The sequence below is a fragment of the Varanus komodoensis genome, unplaced genomic scaffold (genome assembly GCF_004798865.1).
Source record: "Varanus komodoensis strain SLA01 unplaced genomic scaffold, ASM479886v1 scaffold16, whole genome shotgun sequence".
NCBI classification, from domain to species: domain Eukaryota; kingdom Metazoa; phylum Chordata; class Lepidosauria; order Squamata; family Varanidae; genus Varanus; species Varanus komodoensis.
The window spans coordinates 14,981,150-15,001,147 of record NW_025335468.1 but is presented as its reverse complement, the minus strand read 5'-3'; the positions used below and the strand labels follow the sequence as shown (position 1 = coordinate 15,001,147).

The 19,998-nt window shown below is 40.6% G+C and overlaps 2 protein-coding genes across 3 annotated transcripts in view; one reads left to right on the top strand and one right to left on the bottom strand.

The window, feature by feature from the left end:
• The first annotated feature begins 1,885 nt into the window (after window positions 1–1,885).
• TMEM9B (TMEM9 domain family member B) lies at window positions 1,886–18,670 on the top strand. The gene is made up of 5 exons (XM_044425734.1): window positions 1,886–2,103; window positions 6,357–6,448; window positions 10,683–10,791; window positions 12,276–12,410; window positions 17,789–18,670. The coding sequence occupies exons 1-5, from the start codon at window positions 2,020–2,022 to the stop codon at window positions 17,942–17,944; spliced, it is 576 nt and encodes a 191-aa protein (XP_044281669.1). The 5' UTR covers window positions 1,886–2,019; the 3' UTR covers window positions 17,945–18,670.
• Window positions 12,352–19,998, bottom strand: part of AKIP1 (A-kinase interacting protein 1) — a 32,948-nt gene continuing 25,301 nt past the window's right edge. The window contains exon 7 of one of the 2 annotated variants that reach the window (XR_006414284.1): window positions 12,352–12,584. The gene's annotated coding sequence lies outside the window, so the exon portion shown is untranslated. The remainder of the gene's footprint in view (window positions 12,585–19,998) is intronic. The other variant, XR_006414283.1, reaches the window with a different exon arrangement.

Genomic DNA, 19,998 nt, shown 5'->3' with positions numbered 1-19,998 from the left:
GGTGTTCAACCTTCTCTCTGAGTCTCCTTTGAAACTGGCCTCCCCTTTAGTGGCAGGCAATGAATCATACCCAGCGTACAGGCTCTGATATGCTTATCTCATGATGCTTCATCAGTATTTGAGAAGCATGGAGATTTTTTAAGCACTTTTGCATCAAGGCTACTTCCAGATAAGGTTGTTATTATGCAATCATCTGCCTCACTGACATAATTGTATAGGGAATACGGATGATAGCACCTTCCACTTCTAACCCTCCCACATTTTTCCTCCACTTTTTCCATCTTTTTTCTTTCCTCACAAAATCTGTTAAGGCAAAGTCACAACACTTGTATAATACCTTTTAATTGGCAGTGCTAAGAGTTGTCAGTCTGGAAACACTGCAAGGGTTGTGGCCCAAGAAATCCCAGGCTAGTGAAGTAAACACCTTTTATTTTGAGTTCCAGTTCTGGAAACAAACTTTTGAGACAAAATGTTTTCTTGTGCTAGATGTTCACAGAAAAATAAGAAAATGTTGCTATGACACATGATGCACACTGGGGCAAGAAATACTAACTTCATGTGAATGCTGATGGATCTGATAAGAGGAAGAACTTAGGGGTTGTGGTTGTCAGATCAGTTAAAATGACCACCCAGAGTGTGGCTGCTGTGAAAAAGTAAGCTGGGCCTGCTTAGGAAATACACTGAAAATGAAACTGCCACTATCATACTGCCTATATCACACTGGCTTTATACACATCTTTGGTGTGACCACACTTGGAATGCTGTCTACAGTTCTGGAGTTGGAAAAGGCAGAAAACAAGGGAAATAAAATAGGCTGGACCAACTTCCTTGTGAGGGTTGTGTCTGCAATTGTTTAGCTTAAAAAAAGGTTGACTAAGGGAAGTCATGAGAAAGGTGCAAATGTTATGTACAGGGTGAAAAAATGGATAGGGAGATTTACTCTATCTCTTATAATATTAGAACCTCTGATCATCCTAGGTAGCTTGGTTGGAGAATCAGGACAAATATAAGAAACTACATCTTCACATGATGTAGTGAAGTATGTAAGTACGGAAATGTGCCACCACATGATGTAGCAAAGGCCGCCAATTTGGATGGCTTTAAAAGGGGAACTGATTGACATATTCGTGGGGAGTAAGGGTGTCCACGGTTACTAGCCCTGGGGCAGAAACCCTGTATCAGTCGCTGGAAAACACAACTGGAAGGGTGCTGTTGCACTTATGTCCTGTTTGTCAACTACACACTGCCTTGGCCACCCGTATGAACCAGTGCTGAATTAGATTGTCCTGCAGCAGCAGGGGGCTGGACCCCATGGCCTTCTGGCGCCTTCCAACTCTATTTTTCTATTATTCTAGTTGAATCCTTAGTCTTATCCAGATAGCCCCTTTGTTCTAGACAAAACTAAGCTTTGCATGTTTATCTCTGGCTATGTTTGTAGGCTTTCAAAGGAGGAGTAGAAACCAGTCAGCCAATTCCACTACTGTGCCAGCGGATATCGTCCTGCTGGTAGTTCAAAGCCTCCATGTTTTTCCTCTGTGGGGCAAACCAACTCGGGGCTGGCCGGAATTTTAACCGGGGAATTTTATTTTTTTCCTTCAGTCCCGGCGGGGTAGCAATCTCGAGTTCTGCTTTGAGAACTCCCACGACTATGTCACTTAACGCTTTCATCCCGAGGACATTTCCTCTGAGGTGAGGTCCCGTGATTCCGATGGAGCCAACTTTCAAAAAAGCGAGAGCTGGCTCATTTGGAGCCTAACGCGCACACTTGCCCGCTCCGAGGAAGCCGCTCTTGCCTCGGGAAATCAACACAAGGCGCCTCTGTTGCGTCGGGGGAAGGCTCCGTCCGCAGCGGAAGGCTGGCGGCGCCACGTGACACAGCAATGGGTTCGGGGGCCGGCGTCGGTAGCGGAAGTCGGGATGGTGTAGAGCCGTGAGTAAGGCTCAGGGCCCGGCTCGGCGGCCATAAGGGAGCGGCCGGGCTGGCGGGCGAGCGGGCTGGCCGGCCGGGGGAAGGCAGGCATGGCGGTTCCGGGGAGAACGTGGACGGCGCTGTGCGCGCTGCTGGCCCTGGGCGCGCTCGCGGGGCAGGCACTCGGGGAAAAGGTGAGCGGCGCGCCTCCCTCGTTCCCTCCCCGAACCCTGCCCATTGATCCCGCGTCGCTTTCGTCCGAGCCCTCCTCGGGCCGGGTGGGATGGGGGGCCGTCCCCGTGGCTCGCGGGGAGAGCAGGTCTCGTAAAGGTGGCCGGGGGCCCTCGTTCAAGGGCTTCAAGACCCAGGCGATAAGGCCAGGCCCTTTACCTACTGTAGAAGTGCAGATTGTGTGCATCTCCGTACCTTTTGCTCATGTGACTTAGCAAAGCCTCGTGTGCATTGCTGCCACGACATAGAATTATATGTGATGGGTGAATAACATTTTCGAACAGGTAATCTTTCCCCTAGCTTGTTTTTCATTTAGGATGACTCCATCACACGCCCTCGCACTTTATGCTTCACCCCTTTGTCGCTTTCTAACGAATCCCTTTAACTTCTGAAAATGTCTTCGTACCAGATATTTGAAATACCGTTTAAGCAAAACATAGCCTGAGAGTGCTTTAAAAGTTTGTGCTGTGGGTGAGCAATTGTAAGGCCCAGTTATCAAGTAAGGCCCAGTAATCAAGCGTCTACCAGGCATGTATTTATGATTTCTCTGCTCCTTTCCCGAAATATTTGTCATTTCCTCTTCTTTAATCCACTCTTTGTGTACAAGAGGAGAATTGATTTGGTACTGTCTTAGAATGTGGTGCAGAGGTGGATGGATATTTTGGGTGGTACAAGCAAGCGGAAGCTAAGATTATGTGTCTAAGAACATAAGCAACACCATGTTGGTTCAGACTAATGGTCCATCTAGTCCAGTGTTGTGTTCACACAGCAGCAAACTAACTGCCCACGAGATCCCTTAAACAGAATTTGAATATGACAGACCCGCTCCTGCCCAACTCCCTGAGCAACTGGGGTGCACATAGACAAATAGCCTCTGAGGCTGGAGGCAACACACAGCCATCAATAGCCTTGTCCTTGATGAATTTGTCCAGTCTGCTTTTAAAGCAGCCCAGATTAGCCATCACTCCTACTTGTATAGTTTAACTATATACGGTGTGAAGAAGTCCTTTTATCCATTCTGACTCTCCTGCCAGTTAGCTTCATGGGTGACCCTGGTTCTAGTATTATGAAAGAGGGGGAAAATGTATCTTTTACCACTTCCTCCACACCCAATTGTGATCTCCTCTTTTGTGTTTCCCCTTGCCTTTTTTCTAAACTAAACAATCCCAGTTGTTTTAACTACTTCTCATAGAGTAGTTGTAAATCCCTGATCATTTTAGCTGCCCTTCACTGCATTTTTCCAGCTTATTAATGTCTTTTTTCAGGTGTGGTGATCAGAACTATATACAATATTTTAAGTGTGGTCACATGACAGATTTGTAAAAGGAAAGTATGATCTTGGCAGTTTTATTTTCAAGTCTTTTCCTAATTATGCCTCATATATTGCTTGGCTTTTTAACAAGAGCTGCACACTAGGTGAACCTTTTCACCAACCACAATCCCAAAATCTCTTTCTTCATCAGTCACCTCTAGCTCAGCTTATCCTTGAAGTTGAGATTTTCTACCCCAGGAAGCATTACTTTACACGTACGTTGCATTTGCCATTTGGTTAATTCTTCCACTTGGTAAGATTCATTTGGAGCTCCTCACAATCCCTTTTGGATCCAACCGCCTTTAAACAGTTTGATGTCATCAGCAAATTTGGCCACTTCACTGCTTACTCTTAATTCCAGATAATTTATAAATAAGTAAAAAAGCATACTCCTAATACAGAACCTTGTGGGATTTGTATCCCTCCATTGGAAAAATTGTCATTTATCCCCACTCTTTGCTTTCTATTCTTTAACCAGTTACTGGTCGGTAAGAGGACCTCTCCTCTTACTCCATGACTGCTAAGTATGCTCAGGAGGCTTTAGTGAGAGACTCTATTTAAAAAACAACAACTTTCAGAAGTACCAGTAAACAATGTCTGTTAGATTGTCCCTATGCATCTGTTTATTGACGCTCTTAAAGAACTTTAATAGATAGTGAGGCAGGATTTAACCTTTGAAAAAGCCATATTGATTCCTTTTCAACAGAGCTTGTCCCTCTTTATGCGTACTGATTCTATCTTTAATACTTCCAGCCACTTTGCCTAGAACATACATTAAGCTAATTTTCCAGATCCCTTTTAAAACACTGGTATTACATCACTCATTCTTCAATCCTGTGGCACAGAGACTGATTCTAGGGACATTCTATATATATTTTAAGCATATAAAAAACTTCACATTAGAGTTCTTTAAAAACTCTAGGATGGATACCATCTGGGCCTGCTGATTATTAACTTTGTCAGTAAGGTTTAGAATTTCATCTTGGGTCACTGCTATCTTAATTCCTCTGATTCCCTTCCTGAATATATAAGGTCTAGAAGAGGTACCTGTTCTGAAGATGGATATAAAGTAGTTACTCAGTTTCTCTGCTATTTCTCCTTTAGTGCTCCTTTAATTTTCATGTAATGATCCAATTGCCTCTCTGGCCGGTTTCTTTTTCTGATATATTTAAATAACTCCTTATTGTTGGCCTTGATGTTATTAGCAATATGCTGCACAAAATGGGGTGTGTGGTTCTTTTGTTATCTCTTATAGCCTGCTTCTGCTCCCTTTATTTATCACATCTGGACAAGGCTTCCATTTTCTAGAGGAAGCCTTCCATCTTACACCTTCCTTGACACTGCTAGTTAACCATGCTGATGATCTCTTGAGCTTTGTGATATATATACTATCTGACCTGTACTGCTGTGGATTGAGTAATCTCCAAACATTCTGAAAGGATTTTACCTTCATGACTCTCCCTTTCAACTTTCTTTCTACCACTTCTCTCATTTTTGTGGTTTCTTTTTAAGTCAAATGAGACCACATTGGACCTCTTTAGCCATCTTCCACCTAAATGTATGTCAGACCTGATAGCACTGTGGTCACTGTTGGTTCAACAACATTTACACCTTGCACTAGACCCTGGGCAATTCCAGCTAGGATTCAATCCAGGATTGCTTCCCTTCTGGCCAGTTCCATGAACAGCAGCTCTAGGGAACAGTCATTTAGAACATGGAGAAATTTCACCTCTTTGTCAGAACTGGAACGTGCATTTGATGTGGGGGTGGTCAAATCACACATGATTACAGCACAGCTTTTTTTTTCTTTTTGAGGCCTCCCCAATTTTATTTTCTAACTCAGTGGGGTATGTTTTGTATGTGAGATGCTCTATCCCTAGATTTATAAGACTTCTGGCATTTAATAATGCAAATTGCTTGAAGCATATATAGAGGTTTCACCGTTTCTTAAATCTGGTGAAAGGCCCCATAAGGCATCTGAACTATGCTGGATTTGTGTTAGTACACTATCAAAGGTGGATATCCTTGGAGGATGATTTGGTTCTTCATTATTACATAAACATAAATATATTTTAGCTCTTTATTCTTAAGGTATTTTACTTTAGGGCAAGCATCTTACAGGAGTTATCAGATTATCTGCTCTTTTGTGGATAGTAGAATTTAACATTGTCAGTCTGGTTGTAGTGCAGAGTTGCCACCTCGGTTTTGCATATAATTAGCATGTACACTTGGTGATATGTTGCACTTTCTTCAGATGAGAGGTGAATTAAAAACAAAAACCTTTTCACACATTTTCTGCCTCCCTAATCCATCTGCAACCCAGTCTTGCCCACCCTGGCACTCTTCAGATGTTCTGGACAAAACTCTAAGCATTCCTGCCCATTGGCCTTGGTGACTGAGGCTGATGGAAGTTGAACATCTATCTAGAGGACACCAGGTTGTGGAAGGCTGCTATAGCCCATATGCCAAAGTTCTAAGCCCATAGATCTATTAACAATGCATGTTTAAAATATCCTGCTGTGTCATCTTCAGCATCAGCACTTTGAACAACTGCTTTGAAAAACATCAGTACTTTTGAAAGACTGTTTTCTTTTGTTGAATACCTCCTTTTTAATATTTGGAGTCCTAATCAAATTAATTTGGTTTCATTTATAGATCCAAGTATCTAATTTAGATGGGTGATATATATGTGATTAAATAAGTATAAGTGTGTGCACACATATGGAACCTTTCTTCCAAATTTCTATAAATCGTTAGAGAACGAAAATGTTAAATAGTGTATGAGTGCATGCTCTTTATATCCTTAATTTTATTTCCATCACCTGTTCCTCTTGCCGCTTATCATTTGTTGTTGTTGCCCTTAATGGAAAATCCATTAGTTATAAGTTTGCATTTATTTTTCAGAATTCTGAGGATGTTCGATGTAAATGTATCTGTCCTCCATACAAGGACCATGCTGGCCATATTTTCAGTAAAAACATTTCACAGAAAGATTGGTGAGTATACCAAACTTTATTTTTGTTATGTTAAGTATAACATTGGCACTTTATTTAATTGTTATTTCACAAGTGTTGTTGTGGATACAGAAAATTGTAATATGAAAATTAACCCATATTTTGCTTGGGAGTGAAGTGGTTGTAAAAGTTAAGTAGTTGGTGAATTTTGAGTTACTTAGTAGATGTTGCTAATACATTTAAGTTTCTATTTGAAGCCTGAAGTGAAATGCAACATTATTTATAAAGGAAAAGCCTTAACTATTTACTTTTAAAACTTTTACTTTATTTAATAGAGGGTTTCATAGTGTCCTTCAAAGTGTAGGGCAATTTTTCCTATGGAGAAGTAGCCAGGAAATATTCTTGACTGGACCAGGACATACAATACCAAGCCATACACAGTTGTTACTTAGGTATCCGTATTATTGTGAGTTTCCGTTAGTGATCGGCAGCTTTTCTGTGTGGCTAGTCAGCACGATGAATAGCTTGCCCTTTAGAGATGCTCTCTTAGAGACTGTATGACTGCTTGTTTCTAAGGCTGGAGTAAATGAATATAAACCTATTAAGAATAGTTGCATTTACACTTGCTCAACCAGATGAGGTGTGACTGACATTTAGTGGGAGGTTTTACAAGTGTAGCAGCATTGTTTTAATATTTGCTGTGTACTGAATTGTATTGCACAATTCTTCTTGAATGGCATAAATTACTGTTGTCCTCTAAATGATGCAAGAGTTGATACAAATTTAGAGGAAGGATGAATAAAATAAGCATGGTGAAACAACAGTGTTCAAAAAGCCTTACAAAGGAGTAATTTGTGGAGGACTTCTAATTTTCTCTTTTAATGCTCATTTTTACTTTCTTTGAGACTGTTAATTGTGTGCTGGAATATTCACTGACCCCTCCCCCATCTTGTGTTCAACAAATGGTAACAGTGCCAATTAAATCTATTTCAATTCTAGGTTGTAACACAACACAATGTGGGGTAAATTCTTCTGTAATGCACTGTATGTAAACCTCATGCTGTGCTTGAAACAGATTCCCTCCCCAGTACCGTCTTGTCCAGGGCTCCTCAAACTTTTTCAATAGGGGGCCATTAGAAAGGCGGGCAGCTACACGCACGGGCCAGTGAAGGGGGGGGGGGGCTGGGCACATGGCCTGGTGAGGTGGCATTGGGTGTGTGGCGGTGGCTCACTCAGCTCGGAGATCTCCCAGCGAGTTCAAAACCATCTCCTAGCGAGCGAGCCACCACCTCCCCGCCCACACAGCAAATGCACACGCGGGCAGCAAATGGCAGCGCGGGCCGGATAGATGGCCATGGCGAGCCAGATCCGTCTCGCAGGCCGTAGTTTGAGGACCCAGGGTCTTGTCTATATAGCTTTCAAAGACTTTCAAATATACTCTAGATGTGGAAGAAGGCAAATTTGTCCTGTTTAAAAAGAGTGTGTGGTATTTCATATGGCAAGAGAATTCTGACAACATGAAGTGGGAGTTAAAACAGATGACAACTGGCACAGTGACTCTTATTTTTCTGTGATCATTGGCCTGTTGAAATGTGATTATTTTGTCACCTACTTTGGTTTAACAGTTGGTCTCACATTAAAAAAGAGGATTTCCCACCATAGATCTATAGATTCTTTCCTAGAATTTTGAATGACCTGTTGTTGAACTCCAAATGATACTGAATTCATACAACACGGGGACCTATCGTGGGTGACAAGCCACAATAGATTGTTTTGTCCTCTGAACCCAGTCCACTTCCCACAGAGTGGCTTACTTTTTGGCAGCAAGCTACCCTGACAACCCATGGCTTGTTCTGGAGGTTAGTCCATGATGCATTATGTCACCTGGATGTGGAAAAGCCATTTTGTTGCTACTTGCAATTATTGGCTAGTGAGCCACCTGGCAAAGAGTGCCCCAAAAGCCCTGCTTTTCACAATCTTACCCTTGCCGCTGTTAGTGACAGGCCCTTCACTGGTGCTCAATGAGCAGAGGGGGAGCGACCATCACTGGTTTGTCACCCCCCCTTTTTGGCCCCTTAAAATTACGCCATTGCGGTGGTGGTGCTGGTTAATATTGGCATTTTGCAAGTGCTGTCTGATATGAATAGTCTTGCCTAGTCAATGTTCTTCTGTGTTCCCACTGTCAATGGGGCTGGAGAAGGCAAGGCTGCATATAGCCTAATTCACAGACAGTTGTCAACTGCTGAGTCGTCACTTGAAAAGCAGCAAAAGAAGCTGCACCAGAAGTGGGAGGAGACAATATCTCCTGCTTAGGTCATCAGTCCAACCCCTTGCTCATTGCAGGACTCCAAGTTAAACTGTCCCTCTCAGATGGGTGTCCAGTTGCATCTTGAATGCCTCTAAGTGTGGGGGAGCTCACGAGCTCCCTAGGTCATTGGTTGCATTGTCATACTGCTACTAACAATCAGGAAGTTCTTCCTGATGTTCATCTGGAATCTGGCTTCCTGTGACGTGAGCCTGTTTTTCCATGTCCTGCACTCTGGGATGATCCAGAAGAGATCCTGACCTCCTCCTTTGTGATTACCATTTGGGTACTGGAAGAGGGCTCTCATAGCTCCCCTAAGTCTTCTCTTCTTGACGCTAAACATGTCCCTTTCTTTCAATCTCTCCTCCTCATTTCTGAGGTCCCCGGACAATTCTAAGAATAAAAGGCAACAGAATGGGATGGAGTAAATAGGGCCCTGCGGGGTGGTGGGGATTGCTCCACTCTGTTCTGCCACCTGCAAGATGGTTTTTAAATAAGGAAAACAAAACAGTCTGGAACATTTGTGTAATGTCATTGGACTGGGAAATGTATAACAATGTAAAGTCTGGCAAATAAGTAGAGGGAGAAATTGTGTGTTTGCAGTAATAGAACAATTATTGCAGGTACACAAACTTAGCTTCCATTCATTTACTAGCCTTTAAAGTGGCACAAATTTATCTACCTTTTACATCCCAACTCTTGAATTTCTGCTGCTGCTTTTTTGTTTAACTGTCAGGTAACTGCAATAATTACTGCAGGAAGTACTGGAGAAAAGAGCCCCAAAATTGGGCAAGTTAATATTTCATCTTATTAACCAGAGATGCAGGGAAATGGTGAAAAGCTGGAGGGAGGTGAGAAGTGTCGACTCAATATTTAGAATTGAGAGGATTACATTGTAAGTGGAGGATACTGTGTGCTGCACCCACTTTGCCACTCCCCCCCCCAACTTCTTTCATTCGCCAGGCAAAGACTGTCCTTTTCTGAAGACATTTTGAGACCTGCTTTTAATAACTGATTGTTCAGGATACCATGCACTGTTAGCAGTTGGGATTTTTAAAATTGTTACTGAGAAGTGTTATGTTATGTTATGTTCTGTATTGTATTGTTGTATGTTGCTTAGAGAGCCCTATCAAGTTATTCAGCTGCCTATAAATTTAAAAATAAATATTGCTTTAAGACTCTATGGGAAGAAAAATGAAATGGCAGTCAGAAAGGGATAGCTGTGAGGGTGGGGAAGGGGAAAGAAGGCAGATTGGGCTGTGAAGGACACTGGAATTACCAGCTGGAGGACCAAGGAGAAGGAACAGGGGATAAGTCACGATAAACCTGATCGTGTTGTTCTGAGAACAACTCAGACCACACAGCTTGCCTATAAATAAGCTTATTTCTAATGACTTAGGATGACCTGCAAGTGTAGCCAATGTTATAACAGAACTGCTAGATTTGAATATGGCTAGAGAAAAGGGACACTGTAGTGTTACGGTGGGTGGGAGAGATTGCAGCTGGAGCCAGGGTGTTAGTATAGTGCGTGGGGTTCCTCCTCTGAAGATTTAACCAGCACTCTTGATTATGCTACCAGTTCCAGACACCACAGTCGCTAACTCTCTGCTGAGCAGAGATCTGCCACCACAGTGATGGTGGGAGAAATGCAGTTCTTGGATGAGGACCTGGATGGTTAGAGCCAGTGGGGTTTCCAGAAAAGGTTACATTTGAATGTTCCAGTGTTGGCATTGCACTCAAATTTGTCCGCCTGCTTCTTAACAGTGGGTACTTCATAAAGTGACTTAAATTCTAGTGCAGTTAAATATTTAAGCAGATCGCTAGGTGGGTTAAATGTCAAGTATTCTTAACTTTCAAAAATATGAATCCTTGATTGAATAGCTCCTGGTGCATTCCACATGTATTCACCCTTCTTTGCAGTGGTATAAATTTATCTGAATTTACTTGAAGCTTCTCTCTCTTTTCTCCTAGTGATTGCCTTCATGTGGTACAGCCTATGCCAGTTCCTGGGCCAGATGTGGAGGCCTATTGCTTACGTTGTGAATGCAAATATGAAGAGAGAAGTTCTGAAACAATTAAAGTAAAAAAATCATTTTTGTTTACTACTTTTAAACATTTGGGCAGCTAACGCTCATTTGTTTGTACAGCTTTTCCACAAATCCATATGTGCTAGGACAGTGTATAAAAATGCAGATTTCTGTAGTAGAACCTGTATCAAGACTATAAAACCCTTTCAAGTTGAGATCTATAATAATAACATAATTTCCAGACATTGAGCCGGTTGCAAAGTTAACCTCAGTGAAGAGTATGTAGTCAGCTAGGCTTGTAAAATCAGGCATAGCATCCCAGTTCTACGATGTCATGATGGTAATTATTTAATGACCTGATATAACAAAGAGATGTCATGTGTTAAGTATGACTCGTAGTAGGATGGACTAAAATGGAGCTTCCTGTAATCTGCTGAGGACTGAATTCCACCTCTAACCACAATTTTTCTTATATTCGTACCATGTGTTGCTTCATATTTGTTAAGGCTTTTGGAAATATGCAGTGAAAGCACGAGCATGGCTTTATTAGAGCATCCAGCATAACCATTTTTTCTTATGCTGACACTAATCTTGTTTCAGCCTGCTTTAAGGGATGCCATTCAAAGCTGGGATACCTACTATCCCCTGTGAATCGTGTGACTTGCTTTACATTGGAATATTGCCACCTTCTAAATGGTCTGCCTGTTTCACTCTTTGTTCCATCTGAAACCACCACTTCGTAGGGATGCATTAATGAAATTGAGTGCTTCTTCTAGCACCGCACAGCTAACTGAATTGTGCTGGAGTCCTTCTCCTTTTGCCTCCTCACATACACCAATGCACACCAATTTAAAGTGTACCTGTAAAGTAGTATTATACAGATAAATGCCATCAGGAGGACAATGGACAAGTTTGTAGCAAATGTGTTTATTGTTCAGCTGTATTCATCAGGGGTTGGCTGTGGTTCCCCATGGGTGCATCTGGTGGTCCACATGAATTTGCTGTTATATAGTGCATGCAGCAGCCCTTACATATCTAGTATCACTGCCTTAAAACTTGTGCTAGAAATGAGTTGTGGTTTTGTTTTTCTTGAGCTTCCTGACATATTGCATTTTATTTAAAACAAATGAGTTGGGTCCAAAGGTTGTGTTACACAAGAACTGCAACCCATTGTTTCCTAACAGTAATCTCTGTTTGTTGAGGATGTACAACCAGAATACATTTTCCAAGAAATGAATAAAACTGTGTTGCTTGAAAAATGGTGTTTTCATCGGTTTCTATGAAAAGGAAGGTAGCATTGCTTGCTTTTTGCCTATCTTCAGTTCCTCATGCTAAATTTATAAGTAATGGAAAACCCCACTTGCTTCTGCATTCAGTTCTTAGCATGTGCTCCATTTAATTTGGATATGTTGCTAAGAATGGAGTGCCTAATTGCTTACTCTCCTGTAAGCATATGCCTTTGCCTTGCCCATCTGCATGCTCTGAATGAGCACGTTCTCAAGTGGTATAAACTGAAATCCTGTCTTCTACTGTGTAGGTTACTATCATCATATATTTATCCATCTTGGGTCTTCTTCTGCTGTACATGGTGTATCTCACCTTGGTAGAACCTATTCTGAAGAGACGTCTCTTTGGACATTCACAACTAATACAAAGTGATGAAGATCTTGGGGTAAGTTTTTCATTTTTAATATGATTCAAACACCATTTGTTAAAAGTTCCTTTTGTCAAATTACCAGTTATCTTTTGTAGTTCAAAGAATAGTCTGGAACTATATCTTCTGAAATCATAGTTCAGATGAATAAATAAGGTATCCACATAGCCTTTTTTGTTTCCAATGAAGAATCTGGAATGAAAATAAAATAGTTGTCCATGTTTTAATAAATAAATAAATAAATTTATTTATTTCTTGGTTTAATTGCGGTTTCCAAAAATTCTTAGAGTCTTTGTGGCCTTGCTGAAGCTTGACATACAGATGGGATGTGTTAGGACATAATAAAGCTATGGGTTATTATTAGAGGAATTGGCTTAGGCAAGCCTTAGACTTGTAGATTCCTCTCTCTCTCTCTTTCTCACACACACACACATAGCGCCAAGAAGAGGAAATATAAGCTTTGGCCACTATTCTTTATTGACCACAGTTTAGTTTTTCACTTTAAGTGAGGTTACTCTTAACTATGGTTTATTGAAACCAGCCAACTTCATAAACTAAGTTGGCTTGTTTCAGTAAACTATGGTAAGACTAAATACAGTCAGTCTAGAGTCATACATAATGCTAAACTGGGTCCAAAACTTTTCAGTCGATAGAATATTTTCCATTTTTGTTCTATGTACATGCCTTTGAGCTCCATTAAAATCAGAGAAGAATCTAAATGTACCAAATACTTTTAGATTTAGATAAACACAATCATGTACGCTTCCTGCCTATCTTTAATTTGTTTGCCCTTGGGTTTACGCGGGACTGAAGCCCATCTGAAATGAACAGAAGAGGCATGACATCATTGCTTTGATTGTTCCATCCAGTTATCATAGGGTTTCTTCGATGAGATGCGTGTGGCATATGTTGGGAAATTTTGTTTACAAGTACTCTATCCAGAAGATTTTTCTTTTCAGCAGAATATTTGTTTTATATTCAAGAACTTTTATAGTGTTTTGGAGTGAAACTCTGCTGTTTAAAATATGTTAAAAGGTTAATAGTGGAAGTGAATGTATAAAAATATATAAAGGTTGAATGTATATTAGGATATTTCTGAATGGTTCATCCTATTCAATTTTAACCAGAAAAATAAGGCCAGCTATTTGCTTGTGTAATTTTATCTCAGCATCTTCAGGCATAGTTGAGGAAGGTGAAGAAGAGCAAAAGTTCTAGCAAGTTCTAATTGAAAGAACACCTGGCAAGCCAAAGTGGACTTTGAAGAGCAGCTAAAGAAAGGGATAAAAATAGGCTTAAATGGAAGATAATATCAAATTAAAGGTGTCTGCATCTCATTTGGAAAATAGATGTCATGGGTTTATGAACTAAAACATTATCCTCTGGTAGCTTAGAGGCAGGATGCTTGCCAGAGAGTTATGATTGTTGAGCTACTGAAAAGCAAATGAAAAATCAAGATGCTGGCTTGAGAAATCTGTTTTCTTATGTACTGAACTGGCTGTTAGTAGTCACAAAGGAGAGGCAGCTAGAAATGAGGCAAATGCAGTGTTGGGGATTTTTGGAAAGTAATGCAGAAATTATCTGAACATTCTTTTTAGCAATCTGCCCACTGTGTGGCTTAGTCAACTTCATCTGGACATTTTCCTCCCTAGCTAGCTCACTGAAAATGTTTTTGAATTTGAATCAAATAGTTCATTGAGAGCAAACACATTTTTGAAGTGATTAAGGACATGATCCTGTGTGTTGTGCTTTCACAGGACAGCAGTGTCCATACTCGGAGGCTTTCACATCCCCAGTGCCCCACTGGGCTGGAGACTCCCAGTTGGAAGAAGCAGTGGAGGCAGTCCTTGCTTCCCTGTTTGCCAGTCCTTGCATTTTTTTTTGCTAGATGGGCTTTCTTTGCCTGCCTTGCAATGGCAGTTCATCAGGGGATGGTAGAGGCTGTAAGAGGCCCAGAATAGTTTGTGTCCTGGTTCTCTGGTGTCCTCTTCTCTCCACCCACCGCAGTGTCTCCTTTCCTCCCTCTCTGGTGTTGATTTGCCAGCATCATTTGCAAGCCAGTGTCATTCTTGTACTGGCTGCAAGGGGACAAAGCTGCAGGGGTTGGATTTGCGATTCTCCCTTCCAAGGTTGGAGTCCTGTCCTCAGAGGATATATGCTCTTATGATGTCTCAGACCATTCTAGGAGCCATACGATCACTCCCCATGCCAGCTAAATAACGTAATGGCCACCAATACTGAGTCAAACTTGGAAGTTCATATCATCCTTCTGTAAAATGCTTGTATTTTGCACATGCTCCATCGCATGACAGCTACCACAAAGATTTCTATGTGAGGTTTTTTCATCAAGTTGGATGGCACAACAATTACTATGGAATACCTGTAGTTTGGCTTAATGGCCTCATCTCTTATTAAACTTTTAACAAAGTTTAGAATTTAACCAGCAGCTGGTTTAAATATATTTCACCACCTAGATCAAAACTCCTTAGCATCTCTGATTCTTACATGACCTGAACTGACTCAAAGTTTTATGGTGTCATTTGTAAGGGACTTTGAAATCTATTACAGTGGTTTGGTGCAGTATAGTTATTCAGTACAGATTTCATGCTACTTGGAAGAAGAGAACATTCTGAGCCAGTGTTAATTTAACTCCTTGCAGAATGCCCATTCTCTTAGGGAGGAGGCAGAACTGAGCTGAATCCAGGGAATGTAGAATGCTAGGTTAACTCCTTTGGAGGCATGAAAGGCACACATTCTGCATCCAAGCAAGGCATTTCCCAAGAAGAGCTGAATTGTGATAAGCAAATAAGCACATTTGTAGGCTTAGTTTACATAAATTCTATTTCTCTTAGTCATAATGGTGGATAAAGACCTATGCCATGTGATTCGCCATGTGCTCAGAGACCTGCCTCTGATGACTTGAAATCCTTCCCATCCCTTCCCCTGGATTCCGTGATTTCACTAAGCATCAATGTTTAAGCCTGCTTTTACCACCTTAAGGACTAGCAATTTGTTTTAAAAATGAAAGCAGGGGGTCTTAGAGATTCTGAACTTTCACAGACAATGTCAAATACTTTGCTTGGATGCTACAGTCCTGGAATTACAGAATACAGCTGTAATTCAGTTTCTAATTTAACTTGTGCTAAGGAATAGTAAGATCAGTGAATGTCTGGAAAACCCATTTCTAATACCCAAGTTCTAAATGTATGCACTGGCATATCTGTATTGCTAGTACAAGGTACCACTCTGACTATGCACTGTGGTGTGTTTGCTGTATCACCATTGTTCGACTTGACAATGGGTGGCATTCAGTGATGTCCTTCCTCTGACAGAAGCAAGTACATCAGCAGAACTGAAAGGGGCCTGATTTCACCTTCTCCCTGCAGCCTCCCAAGCACCTTCAAAATGGGGCTCTGAAAAATTGGCTTATCTTTACATTATAAATGCAAAAGAGATCAAATGCTCCTGAAAGCCCCTAAAGTGGTAAGAGTGGGCACAGATTGCTGTTTCTGACTGTGTCCAGTGTTCTTACTACTGAACTCTGGTGTCTTAAAACAAGCCAGATTGCTAATTGAGGGTGGTTGTTCTTTATACTAGAAGTCTTGAACCATGACAACTAAAAGTGTTAATTCATTTTGATATGTTAGCATGGTAAACAGGTCATAATGTAGATATTTAATCCTTAGTATATATCACATACATGACCTTTTCCAAATCTAATCTTTAAAATATCCCTATATGTCCAAAACATCTTTAAATATAAACAATAGGATTAATATTGAATGCCTGTGTTTATGGATTGCATTAATTCATAGGTATTGCTTAATAAGGATGCCTTGAAATGCATAATATACACACATAGTTGTCATTTAACTTAGTCACCGAACCAGCTGTATTTTGCTTTTTATTCTAAGATATTGAGTGTAAACATACATGTGTTGGCATTATTTGACATCTTGAAGTGAGTACACCAAACAGCTTCACAATAGCTCTTGCCTGTTGTGTAGAAGACTTAAACACAGAGTTTAAACTTCACTACTGTCTTGCCATGCGACTGTTACTGTTGTTCAGTTATACAACCCCTGAAAGATTTTAAGTGCTATACAGATACTGAAAAGTAAAATGGTCCCTGACTGCAAGCTCACAACAGGAAGGGAGAGGGAAGAAGAACGCCAGCATTTAGAGCAGCAGCTGCTTCTGTAAGCTAATGGAGGAGGCCAGGTTGACTCAGCTCCGACAGGCGTTCTTTCTGGCTGAGAGGGTGAAAGCAAGCTCCTTGCATCTGACCCTTCACTGGCTTAGTTATGGGACCAGGTGCTCTCTCCTCTTATGGTTCTGCTCTTTCTGGGAGGCAGCAAGTACAGCCTTTCAGTGGCCCCAGTTCCGCTGGGTGATGGATGAAACCTGACTATGCCACCATTCCATTCTGCAGTGCCAGTGCCTTTTCCTTTGGAAAACAATTTGTGTTAATGCTTGGTGCTGAGGAAGAATTGACTGAGCTTAACTCTGATATGTTTAATGTATTCCATTTGCTGAAGATCCACTTTAGCACAGAGAACGTGTTTCTACTCCTGCACAGGAGTGGGGAAATCACCAGTTTCTACCTATTTCTTTCCCCTTGGCTGTAGCCCCTTGGGCCGCATGGTGTACAATTCTGAGGTTCCCTCCAGAACCCTCTGAACCTCAGCAGCCCTTTTGGGGTGTGGAGAGGTTGTAAATGTGTCAGAAAGAGGGGAATGGGAAAACCTCATTGCACACTTGAAATCCTGTGCACAGTTCTTTCAATTGAAGCCCTGGAAGAAAAATAATACTTTTATCTTGTCTTTCAGAATAAAACTGCCAGAACTCCAGTGTGCTCATATCTGAGCGACAGGAGGCAATATCTCTCACTGCTTCCCACCACAAGAGCCCCTTGCTTGTATCCTCTGATAGCCCCTGCTGTTCTTACTTGTTTCTGGCCTTCCCCTACATTCCCACTGCCTGTCATGGCCTTCTTCACCCCATTCCTTTGTGTGCTTGAGGGGACATTTGTAATGCAGATGCATTCTGTTCCAGTCACAGAATGACTACCTGGAGGATAGGCACAGTTTTCAGCTTCTGTGTTCCCCATACACACCCTTTGCAAATTACTTATCTTTTTGTGCAGCTCTGGTTTTTGAGACTTGTTACTAATGCTGGGTTAAGAGGACAGTTAGTGTAGAAATGCATATACTAAACTAGTTTCTTCTGGAAAGGACTAAAACTTGCAGTAATTATTTGAAAGACTATAGAGACGTTATATAGCATCCTTCCACAGAATGTCATTATTTTGATCTTTATATATTAGGCAAGCTAGAATATTTCTTATTTTGACTTGGGCATGCAGAGCAATAAACTGCAATAAACTTCTTAAATTACAGGATCATCAGCCTTTTGCAAATGCTCATGATGTGTTGGCTCATTCCCGAAGCCGTGCTAACATGTTGAACAAAGTGGAGTATGCCCAACAACGTTGGAAACGCCAAGTTCAAGAACAGCGCAAGTCTGTGTTTGATCGCCATGTTGTGCTCAGTTAATAAGTACAACCACCTTCTTCAAACGGTGTTGGAAGAAAAAAAATGGACTAAAGTGTAGCATTGATTTCTGTCTTCCTCATATGCCATTTGTGTCAGAAGACAATTTTGCTCATCAATAGCAAAGAAAGTACAAACACTCATGGAAGGAAGATATTAAACTCGTTTAACAAGTCAAAATTTATGTAGTTATTAAATTTTTTTCACTAATAAAACATAAGCAATTTGTGTAATAATTTCGATCTCAAGAGATAATTGACTGCAGTTCTTAAATGCAGTTTTCACTAATATCTACATAGAGAAATGAGAAGATGTGCAGCATTTCTGTTACAAATGACTTTACAGATGTACTTTTGTAAATATCTGTTATTTTCTTATGGTCTGCTGTGTATCAGAAACTTATATTGTACAGTATAACTATCACATCTAAAACTGGCTGGTTGTATAAATTTAGTTGCTTGAACTGTCAATTCATTAGCTGACCTCTCTAAATATAAGGTGAAGCTTAAGTGGACAGATAAAGTTGGTGAACTAGAGACTTGAAGTACTGTGTAAAGAAAAAATAGTGCAGTGCACAAGAAGAGAACCGTTCCCCCTCCTTGGTCGCTTGCTACAGCTTGTGTGATATCTAAAGACAATTTATTCATATACATTTCAATACTTGGTGGACAATAACTATTTTTAAAATGAGATTGATAATGGAATGCAAATAAATTATTCAGAATCTTCTCTTGTCTTGGGAGTTACTTGCCTTTTAAAAACATATTCTGACCCTGTCATAGCTGATAACTAAAGAAGCAATTCTGTGGTCTCAGAAGTGGGAGTTGCAGCTCCAGCCCCTTGCAGCTGTTGCACAAAGAACTGTACTGGCTGCCCCTGCAAGGTCAGGAATGGGGTAGAGACTTGGAAAGGATATGATTTATCCTAAAACTCCTCCAGCCTCTTTTGCTCTCATTAAGTGCCCTCACTAGACAGGCTGAAAATAAGGGAGATCTGAGAATGGGGAGCCAAACTTTGCCTCTGCTGTTTCTTTTGTCCTGTCCAGGAAACCTCTTGAGTTTGGGGGCCTCTGAGTTGTTGATAAGATTGCATCCTTATTTAAATTCCTGAATCTTATAAAACAAAGGATGTAAAAATGAAATCTTTGATGGAGTCCATTTGTGTCTCTTGGGACTATCTGGCTATTACCTTTGGTATCCAACAACATAGGAAATGCCACAAAAGATGCTGAAAACCAATAGGGTAAGCAAAGTGTCTTGTTCCACAAATATAAACAGTTTCACCCTGTTTTATACCATATGTAGGTGTTCCAGAAAAATCTATAGAAGGATGTTCAAAATTTGTATTACAGAATATAAACCTGTCTGTTTAAAAGAGGCTAATTGCTAAAAATTTTATAGGGTGCAATAGCATAAAGTATATGCAACTCAACTACAACAATAATAAAATTATTTATGAAAACTAAAAAAGATGGTGAAAGAGAGGCTCAGAGTTCCAAATGATACATTAGGGATGACATACACTGAATGATAAAATGTCTCAGGAATAAACAAAAATAGTGAGACCAAATTTGATCATCCTTGCTCTTCAAACTCCAGCCTACTGTGCTACAATGAACAAGGAGAAGCTAGCATTCATGCAAATCGATGGGCCACACAAAGTAAATCTTTTATTCCTGATAGAAAAATTACACATGTTTAGAATTTTGAGCTTCTTTTTATCCAATTGTTTGATAATCAATTGATAATCAATTGTACTGTTGTAGTTGAATATGAATATTTTTAAAAATAGTGACATGTTTAAATCCTATTATATAAATGTATGTTATTTTATAGATATGCCTGAAGAAGGACCTACATGTGGTATGAACTGTATTCAAACTGTTTATTTTTTGTGAAATAAAATACCTCTTTTGCTAATCCTTTTGCTTTTGGCCAAGCATTTGGTAGCCTCAAAGGCATTCATAGCTGCAAAATGGCAAACTACATTAAAGCTTCTCTGGGAGAAATAGCCATTTTTAATAGCGCAAGAAACACACAGCGGTAAGTTCTGTACAT